The 11,050-nt window shown below is 47.1% G+C and overlaps 1 protein-coding gene across 1 annotated transcript in view; it reads right to left on the bottom strand.

Annotated features, from left to right (window-relative positions):
* Positions 1-2,905: 2,905 nt before the first annotated feature.
* Positions 2,906-11,050, bottom strand: part of Fam124a (family with sequence similarity 124 member A) — a 53,569-nt gene continuing 45,424 nt past the window's right edge. The window contains exon 4 of the mRNA XM_020153094.2: positions 2,906-5,325. Coding sequence (XP_020008683.2) covers positions 4,519-5,325 — 807 coding nt within the window. The 3' untranslated portion in view covers positions 2,906-4,518. The remainder of the gene's footprint in view (positions 5,326-11,050) is intronic.

The raw sequence follows: 11,050 nt of genomic DNA, 5'->3' as shown, positions 1-11,050 counted from the left end.
ACACTCAACTTAGAAGATAAAGGTTGCAAATGTTTCCAGGGGGCTGGGAACTTCCCCCCACCCCAACCCCTCCACCCCTGCAACAGGGCTGGGGGAGGGGTCTGTGGAGCAGGATCCATCTTTCTACGCCATCCCAGGCATCTAGAGGTGAGGGCTTTGCTCTAGAGTGGGTGTCACGGGGCCATGGAAAGGACATTTTCACCTTCACCGAATGTTATAGGGACTTCTGTTTGTAATGAATATAATCATGGCACATCACTGGACAACAGTTATCATCACCTGTAAGGTAGAAATTGAGTGTTACAAAGATCCAAGTGTGGTGACACCACCATTCATGTTTATCAGAGAAATTATGCCACTTACAGCCATTTTGCAACTAGACCTCTATGCCCCAAATTAGAAAAAGCCTTTTTTGAACCTTGGAAGAAGGTCCATCCATATAATATTTATGTGTGGGTCTTAAGACCTCATAAATCCATCTGTTATAATATTATAATTGTGACAAAATTGTGTTTTTCTTGAAAATCCTTTTTTTTTCTGGAGGTACTGGGGTTTGAACTCAGGGCCTCATGCTTGCTAGGCAGGTGCTCTACCACTTGAGCCACTCCGCCAGCCTGAGAATCCTTTTTTTTTTTTTTTTCATGTTGTCTTTTCTGCTATCCTAAACAGCCTCTTCAGCGTTCAGTCAGTTGTTTTCCAGAAGATAAGGAGAAGTGGAACCTGAGAAATGAGAAGGGGCATTTATGTCTAGACCAGCCCCACAGAGCAACAGGGCCTGTGGTGGAGACCAGATATTTCCACTGCTCTCCTGAAATTTGGACTTGGGACTCATTAGCTGGGTTGTTTTTTTTCTGCTACTGGAGTTTGAACTCAGGACCTGGCACTTGCTAGGCATGAACTCTACCACTTGAGCCACATCCCCAGTGCTTTTGTACTCTATTTTTTCAGGTAGGGTCTTGTGGTTTTTACCCAGGACCTGCCTTAGACTGCAATCCTTCTACAATGGCCTCCTGCATAGCTCGGACCGCAGGCATGCACTACCACACCCAGCTTAGTGATTGAGATGGGAGGTCTCACAAACATTCTGTTTTTGCTGATCTCGAACTGCAATCCTCCTGACTGTTACCTCCTGAGTAGCTGGTTACAGGCATGTGGCACTGTGGCCTAGAACTCATGTTTGACACCATTCTGAAGATCAAACTTGTGTGTGCTAGACAAGCAATCTACCACTGAGCTCTATCTCCAACCCTTCATGTTTGGTTTTATTTTCCCTTAACAATCTTGGAATTCTAAGTCTAAGGAACCCCTTAGCTGACAGATTGGAGAATTCATTTGTATACAGAACGAGGTGGGTAGGAAAAAACCCACATTTCTCCTGATTTCCTTGGGGTCAGTGACATCAGCTATGTGATCAAGGGTCTCCCTGCCAAAAGTAAACATCTGATCTTATCTGGGACATCCTAGACAGTGCAATCAAGCATTCACTGTGATGTTCCCTGCCCTTTGGGGCTTGGGACTCAAGGAGTGTCAACAGTAAAACCCAATTTGTTCCACCATATGTCAACCCTCCCACTGTCACAGAAGCTCATCTCCAGCCCTCACAAGTTCTTCTGGTGCTTATTTTAACCAATTGAGGCGACCTAAGATGATCTTTGTAGGGCTTGTCAGGTTAGTTAGGGACACATTGAGAATTCAATCTTTAAAGCAGACACAAGGTAGTGATTAGTGTAGGGCAAGGGGAGACCCTGAGCAGTAACTTGGAAAAGAGGCAAGTAAGGGATAGGTGGCCTTACTAACCTGGCCCTCTAGGCAGTGCTGGGGAGGAGGGGAGTGCAAGACCAAGGAAACAAGAGACTGGGTTCCATTAAGTGACAGACCTAGGTCTAAAATGGAGACTTCCTACACCACAGAGCCTAGTCTAGGAGAGGAATAATTTATGAGACAACCTCAACTGAACACATTTATTAAGCACCTATAGTGTGCCAGCAGCATCTATCTCAAGGATAATACTCCAAGAGTCAGGATTCACTAGTAGGTGTCAGGAGCCCTCCTGAATGAGGAAAATGCTAGAAATGGAAGCCAAGTCCTTGTTAAATGTGTCCACGTGATTCCTTCTCCATGGAATGAGTGCCATCTCCTGAGGACAGGTCAGGAATGCCTGGCTGTGGCTGTACTGGGCTTGCCTTCCCCTCTCTGTTTGTGTTATGCGCTCATTTGCAATGGCTTCTTTCAAATGGTGTCTTTGACATCCTTAGGGGTCACTTAGTCTGGTAGACTGGACTATGAGGAGGGCAGGTCATTTTTAAAGGGTAGGAGCAGGGAGCATCCGGTTGGGCTTTAAAGCAATCCTAGTGGGACAGGCAAAAGTACTAAAATGGGAGTACCACAGGAGCTATCACCGAGCAGTTGGTCTACTTGTTTTTGCCTCAACTGTCACGCTTGTTCCCGTTCCCTAGAGGCTACGTCATCACCTCTAAATTATTATTTTCTCTTCTCTAATGTCAGCATGCTGCTTTTCACCCTCAGCTATTGACTCTGAGCCACATTTCCAGGCAGGCGGTGGACTGCTAGAAGCTTTCTAAGAATTGGCTCTGCAGAAAGGACCCTCTACTGTTCTGAGCACCACAGGGTTCTATATTCATTGGCTTGACCTGAGAAGCCCATTTTCTTGGTGTTGCACACCACAGCAGCAGTTGGGGCAGACTTAGATTTTCATTGTTGACTGTGGCTGGAATCCTGAATCAACCTGAGGCAGTAGTGTAGCTCAAGGGCTGGCCAACTACCACATAGCCCAAAACTGGCCCACCACCTGTTCTTATGATTAAAGTTTTATTGAAACTCAGCCACTCCCATTTATTTTTTTCATGCTACAATGGGAGCAGTTGTAACAGAGACTGACAAGAGCTTAAAACACATTAAAAACATTTTATTAGCCATTTTATTAGGCCTTTTCAGGAAAAGCTTGCTTATTCATGGTCCAGAATTTGAAGAGAACATGTTTTTTATTTATTTACATTGGGCAGAATATTACAATTCAAATTCTGGGAAGTTTAGGGTGCTTGAAGCAGGAATCTAAGGCTCTCATTATAATGATGGCAGACCTTAGGTTGCAGCTCAAGTCTGACGATGGGTAATGGCTGCTAGAGGCCACGTCTGAGCTGGTGTGGGCACTTTCAGAGAGCAGAAAACTGGGCCATGAGTAATTCAAGCAAGGAGCACCAGGGTGGAAGATGAACAACGCAGGTCTATGTTCTTCTTCCCCAAAGATAAACAGCATCCAGGGACAGCTTGGCATTGCCCCCAATGCCAGCACTCAGCATTGCTGATTTTGAAGTTGTAAACATACCATTACTGGGGATGTAAATACCATTCACACTGTGGCAGAAGTAGATGACAGACAGGAAAGCCAATGTCAGGCTAAAGCGCCAGCTTTAGTTAAGGTTCCCATGTGCTCCTGGAAGGCTAGCATGGCACCAGTGTTCATTCAAGAGAGCATTTTGGGAGGGGGGAGCACTTGCTCAAGTGTGCAATCAAAACGCCAGCTAAAATGTTCCAAATTACTTAAAAATGAGAAACACAGGATGTATGGCCATCCATGCATGTGTACTGAAAAGCACAGAATAAGTGTGGTTCCTGTCATTGGCAGAGGTATGTATGCAGCTCTTAGATTGTGCTTTTTAAAACTGAAGAACTGAAGCCTGTCTACCCAGTCTTCCTAATATCCCATTATACTTTAGCTCAAAGGAACAAGTCCTCTTCCGTGATCCAAATCAACCCCGAGAGACTGATCTGCAGCACGACAGCAAATGTGTTGTTGAAAAGGCATATGCAAACCTACGTTTGGACCTTAACTCGTATTTTCAATGCACCATGAGTCTGTGACTCATGCTAACTCCTTACAAAGTGGTCAATGCCGCGTTGGTGTAAATCCCGTTGGTGTAAATCCCGATTCTCACATGTGGCATGACTTCCAGGCAAGGCATTCTGGGGTTTGATATGGGTTGACAGCTGTTTTATCCTGCTGATTGTCCACCGTAAGCAGGACTTGGAAAATTCCTAGGGCCACGATTCCTGGGTAATGTGAATATGCGTGGAGAATCCAATAAGGTATACATTCTGTCATTGTGCCCTAATCTGTCATACACGTCACTTGGTTTCTTTCCCACATTCAACATTTTGGCTTTAACTGTTTCACTTTCACAGCATGAAAAAATTGAAAAATCAGCTCTGGCTGACTAGGTTTTCTATTCATTTCAAATAATTTTACAAAGCATTTAAATTGTATAATCGAGTGTTCAAAAATATATTTATGACTTCAGCTTGTTGAGAATTTATATGCATAAAAACATCAGTGTTTTTCCATCAAATCTCTAGAAATACCCCACCTCTCAGCGAAGGAGGAGTACCCTGGCAAATATGGTTACAACGGACAATTACGTTCCAGACGGAGCTGGGGAGCGGGTCTGAGAACACTGGGGACCCGAGACTGTGTGTCTGTGTTTAGAAGACGAGTAATGCTCAGATGTAGAACTCCTCCATGTCATTATCCCCAGACCCAGCCAACTCGGGTGGTGGCCCTTCTTGGCCAGCCTGTGGGACTTTGGGAGCTTCAGAAGGGAGCTGTGGGGATGACTCTGTGAGCAAGGAGGTGCTGGGAGCTGGGGGAACAGTGACCTCTGTCTCTGAGGGGTTGGGACACCCTTTGGTGAAGAAGGGATGGGAAGCTAAGGAGGTCTCTGAGGTCGCCCCGCTGGCAGTGGGTAGTGGCCCTTCTCTGGGACCCTTGTGTGTTGGCCAGTGGCTGCTGCATCTGTCAGAGGGGACAGAAGTTTGCACCAAGTTGCAGAACCTGCTGGGTGCAGAATACGCAGAAACCACAGACAGGTCGGAGGAGGACAGCCGCAGGCCTGTGTCCACATCTGTCTCCTGAGCTCCCTCTAAATCATCGACGGAGACAAGGTGGCCAGGCCTCCACTCTGATGCTCTGTGCCCTGGGGGACCTGTACTTGAAAACCACTGAGGTTCAGCTGAGGAGGCTAGAGAGGGGCCTCCAGTGGGCAAGCAAAACAAGGATTTGCTTCTCTGGAAAGACCAGAGAGGGCTGGGGGTGCTGCTGCTGGCTTGTCTGGCACATTCCTGCTGGTGTCCAAGAGATGGGCCTATTGGGCTGGGCCCCAGGACTGGACAGTCGTGCAAGGACGGCTGGCTGCTGCCTGGTGCATGGCTTGGGGCAGTGGCGTTGGGTGAAGGAGTGGAACAAGGCCTCTTCTCGGAGGAGTGGTGTGCTCTTCTGGGTTTGGGAAACTTCTTGTGCACCCTCTGTGCCTGTGGGGGGACAAAGGCGGACTTCATTAATCAGGAGATATGTTGTTAAATGCAGTGCGAGAACACTGTCAATCACTGGGACTTCTGGCAATGTCGCAGCAATAATGCGTTGCCAGAAATTTCATTCTCCAAAGACAGAAGCAGCTGGAGCAGCCACCTCCTAGGCTGGAGAAGTAGCCAGCACGATAAGGGATAATACTGACATACACAATGAATGTGCCCAACAAAACAGCAAAATAGGGCCTGGCTGAGCATGCTGATGGAGATGAGAGCCCCAGTGAGATGAAAAAGAATGCAGGCAAAGCTTATGCTTCCCGCCAACCAAAACATGGCCATAGGCTTCCCTTGTGGACACTGTTTGTGAGTGTCACTGAAGGGAAGAGGAAGTCATGAGGCTGGGATGTGCCCAATTTCAAATCACATCAACATGGGATTGGATTCCAGCCCTGTGATCGCCAGGCCACAATCCTAGGGTAGCCCATGGGTCAGGGTGGTAAATCTTCCATGAGTGAGGGGCTATCAGGAAGTTATATTTGTTCACTTGCTCTTAGGAATGACTGATTCTTCTCTATATTTTCTCTCAGGAACTGGGTACAGATAGAGGAATTGCTGACACCAACACTGGCGAATCCTGGGGATGCTTGGTAGGGTGATCGGTCTCACCCTTCAACATCTCGCCTTGGGCTCCTGTTGCACACATCAGCCCTCCCCAGCCTGCACTGCTGCTCACTGGGGCCCTGCCCCTGCTGCACAGAACTGAGCACCTCTCTTCCTATGCAGTTCCACCCGTTCTGCTTCTCTTCGGTTCTCCCTCTGACCTGTGTCTAAGCCTACACACCAACCTTACAATGCAAAGTTTCAACTAAATGGGTTTGAGGACAGTGAACCTAGCTTAATTTAGGATAGGATCATCCGATTTATGAATCCCTGAAATAACAAAAAGGGTTCTTTCTGGGGTTTACTAGAAGGGACATTTCCTTCTAGTCAGTATCCAGCAGGCTGAGTCACTCATCTTCACAACAAACACTCTTGCCTTTCTACCATTAATCGGGAACCTGGTTTTCCCATAGCCATTAGGAAATTTAGCTCAATGTAATAGGCGTTCATTGAGTAATTATTATGGGTAAAGGCAGGGGAACTACAGTGAGAAAGATTCTTTTTTCAACCACATAAAATTTATACTTCACTGAAAGGATGGATACAAAACTAAGTAACAGACTAAAGAACGTGATGACAGGCACCTAAGGGGCATGAGGAAGACCATACCTGCTGGGGTGGGGACAGAGCAGGGCCTACAGGTGCACTTCAGGAGGCCTTGACCGCCTGGGTGAGCAATCCACCAACTTCTCCTCCTGTTGATGTCACAGTCTATGTTTCTTCTCTGACCATTCATTTCATTGATTTCTAAGATCTTTATTTGCCTCGTTCCGAAAACATCTTAACCCTTTAGACAAGCTAATTGACTCAGCCAATATTAACCAAGGGGCTTTCATGCAGAGCTCTTAACCTGGTGTGGTTAGGCTTTGGGTGGGTGTTAAAGATGTACTGATCTCCTTCAGAAGAAGTCTCATGGACCACATCGGTATTACCACAATCACTTTCAATTTGATCTTTGACATGAAAAGGTCCAGAGGGCCGGACACAGCTAATTTTGATAAGTCACGGTTTTAGCTAAGCCCCATGGATTATCAACAAAGGATTCAAGTATAATAAAGTGAGCTATAATTCAAGTCTGTATGGGGCAGGCTGAGGCAAGAGGAAGGGGTGGCCAACATGATGAAGCAGAGAAAGCATGGGTTGAGGAAAGGAAAAGCTGCCTCCAGAAGTCATGCTTGGACAAAATCTTGGATGCTGGTGAGGTATGTGCCAGCTGGGGCACAATGTGTGAAGGACAAGATGGACATTCAGTCATAGGAACAGCTTGAGAGGGGCCAGGGCATGAATCAGAGCAGGAGAGGATCCCAAAGAGGTGAGAGGAGTCAGGTCACACAGAATCACATGCAAACACAGGACACCAGTACTTAAAAAATGGAAGGCGTTATAACAAGATGGCGGCAAGCAGTGGGGTGAAGGAGAGCAGGTTAGATGGAGGCAGGAAGCCTATTTAGAATGCCTTTGCTACTGCTTAAGCCACACCATCAACCCTTTTTGCTCTAGTTATTTTTCAGATAGGGGCTCCCTTTATGCCTGGGCTACCCTGCATTGTGAGCCTCCTATTTGTGTTTCCCCACATAGCTGGGATGACAGATGCATACCACCACACCCAGCCATTGATTAAAATAGGGCCTCAAGAACTTTTTGCCCAGGTTGGCCTTGAACCTTAAGCCTCCCAATCTCTGCCTCCCAAGTAGCTAGGATTACAGGCTTGAGCCACTGCACCCAAATAAGCAAGATGTTTTTAGTACAGGTGGTAGCTGGACATGGTGTGGTTATGAGGCAGGCTAGAATTAGGGAAAGTTCTGGACTATAGAAAATATATGATTTAATATTGTATTTGTGTGTAGGTTGCCCACAACTCGCCCAGGGATGGCTTGGAGTACGCTCTCTGCTTTCTGGCTTCCACCTATATTTCCCTTCCCTTCCCTAACTTTTAATAAACCCCAATTACACTCCATGTTCTGCTTGGATTTTTCCATGACAGAGTGCAAGGACCAAGATCTTCTGGAAATACCTTCTGCTGTGAACAGTTCTTCTCAAGCTCACTCCACACAGGCCATTGTCACCTTGTAACCTCAGTCTGGAGCAGCTCCAGACTTCATAGGCCTGGGAGTCTTGCTGAATGAGAGGTAGGAAGATTCTGGGCAGAGATGGTTTCTTCTGGGGAAGATGACCCATTGACCAAGGCTTGCTGCTTTGTGTTTCTCTGTCCCCTGGATTCTCAACTGACCCTGTGACTATACTGTCCTGCTCCCATTAATGCACAAGCTCTGTGCTTTGAGAGAAGCAGAGATCCCAGTTAGCACACGCTTCACCCAGTGCCTGGCCTGTAACAGGAGTGCAGGCCTGAATGGAGAGTTACACATTGTGATGGAGGAAGGCCCAGGTATGCCAGAGGGGAGTCAGAACTGGGTGGCTATTGGAGAGACAAACCAGTTTTCACCATTATTTGAGCTTGGCTGAGTAATAAAGAAAAATAAACATGGGTCTGTTGGGAGAAGGAAGCCCTTGGGATGGAGGCCGCCTCTGCTTGGGAAGAGGACAATTCCCTGAGGGCCCTAGCATTATTTGCTTATGATAAGTATGTATCGCATTGTAATTTCCATCTTGGGAGTCTTTCTAGAGAACATGCTCTCGGGGAGGGTGTTTGCAGACTGCACCTGTATGGAAAGGAAGTCTTGTGGGAACTGCCCCATGAGAGGCCAAAGGGCAAGGTTCCCATGCAAGGGACTGCTAGGGGATGTTTAAATCTGTCAGGGCACAAAGTGCCTTGGCTTAAATTCGACTTAAATCAGGCAGGTCTGGCAGAAGAATATTTTGTGGTTTGGCAGAGGTTTTCATGACTGTGATTATATATTTACCAGAAACCTATCTGCACTCTATCCAGTTTTCCCTGCAGTGATGAAGGCAGGGGGGTCCGAAAAACCTTACATTCTGCTGCTTTGAGGAGAGCTGGCACCTGGTCTTTATCACGGGTGTGTGTGTGTGCCCGCCCATGTACACAGTGGAGATGCCTGCTGGGTGGGTGAAATTCAGGGCTGGCAACGCTGTGGTAACTTCACCAACGCTGTGGGTAACTTCACCAACGCTGTGGGTAACTTCAGGAGTCCTGGGGCAGAAACTGGAGGGACAGTGGCTACGGAACCTCTCCACCCTGACCCCCCATCTGGGCTCAGAGCAGATGCACATGCAGGATTCACTTGGGGCTGACCTGGCCCTGCTCAGTGGCTGAGGGGTTAGCTTCTAAAAGTAGGGTCTTCTCTAACTCGCATAAGCAGAGGATGGAGTTTTTTTATGGGCAATTTTCTGGCCGTGGTTCTGTCTCCTGCCTCTCTTGTCTGCCGGATGAGGAATGCTAGAGACTGAAATGAGAGACTGTGCCTTTCTCATGTGGCTTTTAGTGAGCTCCTCTGAGTGGCAGCAGCAGTGGCACAAAAGCAGCTTCCTTTCCTTTCCTGAAGCAGTGCAGGCCAGCAGGTTCACTGGACTCCAGAAGTTTCCTTCATTGCTATTTAAGGAATTTTCTCGAAGGATCAGAATAGCACTACATAAATGAATCTACTTAGGGCAACTAGCCAGGGAGATCTGGTTATGTTCTTCAAGTCACTAGAAAATTGGAATTCAGCACTGGGCCCAGGAGCAACTGTGAGCACAGGCCGTTTGCCTCGGGGATGGAAAGAGGTCTGCGGTGCCGCCGTGCTGAACCGTCTTTCTCAAGGGTCAACAGCCTCATCCCCCTGGCACATGGGCTAAATCTTTTCTTCTTCTGAAATTGCTAGTAAAGGTAATTCCGCCCCTCTTCCAGGAACCCAGCAGTGTCTCTGGTTTGTTCAAGGTCAAGGAGTTCTCTCTCAGCCTCACTGTATTTCTGAGTAAGGCCATTTCCTCTTGTTCTGTCCTTGGCAGGACAGAACCACATGACCAGTGTGGCACTGTCTGTTGTCTGTCTAATGAGCTGTGATGGACCCTGTAACCCAGGGACTAAGAAAAAGGAGGGGCATTTCATGGATATTTAGCAGTGGGTTCACACAAGAAATCAGATTTTTGTTCTAAACAAAAACATCACATTTTGCTTCTCCTTTCACTCTGCACCAGGTTGTTTTCACGTGCTTGCCAAGGGTGCTGTCCATGGCAAAGCCTGTGCTGCCTTGAATGGTAAGTAGAAAGAGAAAGAGGATTTAGACAGAAGGGCAGGATAAAGCTAAGTAGACAGGGTCTGTGCACATTGTGTAAAACCAGTGACATTTTTAGGTAGAAGACTGCAAAACTGTCCAAGGGATTCTCGGCTGGGTAGGTGGGCAGTTTCAGCAAACTTGCTTTAACCGTCACTTGCTGGCCCTCCTTTCCCCTTGGCTGTTACGGAAATGCAAGGCTTTCTGGAGAATCATCAGTTCTAATGAGCAACTTGCTGGTTCCCTAATTCAGGGCCTACGCACAGTACTTACTCTCCACAATGAGTGAAATGGCAGCAAAGTGATGACTGCCCAGCCCGCCTGGCATCCTGCCGGTAATCACACCCTCTCCCTAACTGCACTGAGGAATATTTGTAAAATCCTACCCAGACCCACATCCCCGTGGATTCTCATGCAGCACCCATTGTCTGCCTGCTCTAACGTCTGCCCATCTTCTGAGACATTCGTGGTGCTGTCGAGCCCTTATCTGGCTACCTCCCCTCCTCTGGAGACTAATAGGCATGGGTTTCTCTTGGGAACATTCACAGGAGTAGAATGGCTGGACACAGAGTGAGCATAGTCTTAGTTTTAGTAGATATTCGCAAATACTTACAAATTGATGGTGTCAATATATAATTCTGTCAGGAATTTGTAAGTATTTCAATTGCCCCACATTCTCACCAGATAGCTTTTTCATTTTAGGCATTCTGGTGAGTAGTGGTATTTCTTCTTTTTGGCAGTACTGGGGCTTACACTCAGGGCCTCATACTTGCTAGGCAGGTGCTCTACCATTTGAGCCACACCACCAGTGTGAGTAGTGGGTATTTCATCATGGTATTAATTCACATTTCCCCAATGACGGACAATACAGAACATTTTTCTTTCCTTTTGTTTTT

The sequence above is a fragment of the Castor canadensis genome, chromosome 10 (genome assembly GCF_047511655.1).
Source record: "Castor canadensis chromosome 10, mCasCan1.hap1v2, whole genome shotgun sequence".
NCBI lineage: Eukaryota > Metazoa > Chordata > Mammalia > Rodentia > Castoridae > Castor > Castor canadensis.
Note: the sequence above shows the minus strand (reverse complement) of the source record. Positions and strands in the feature narration are given on the sequence as shown.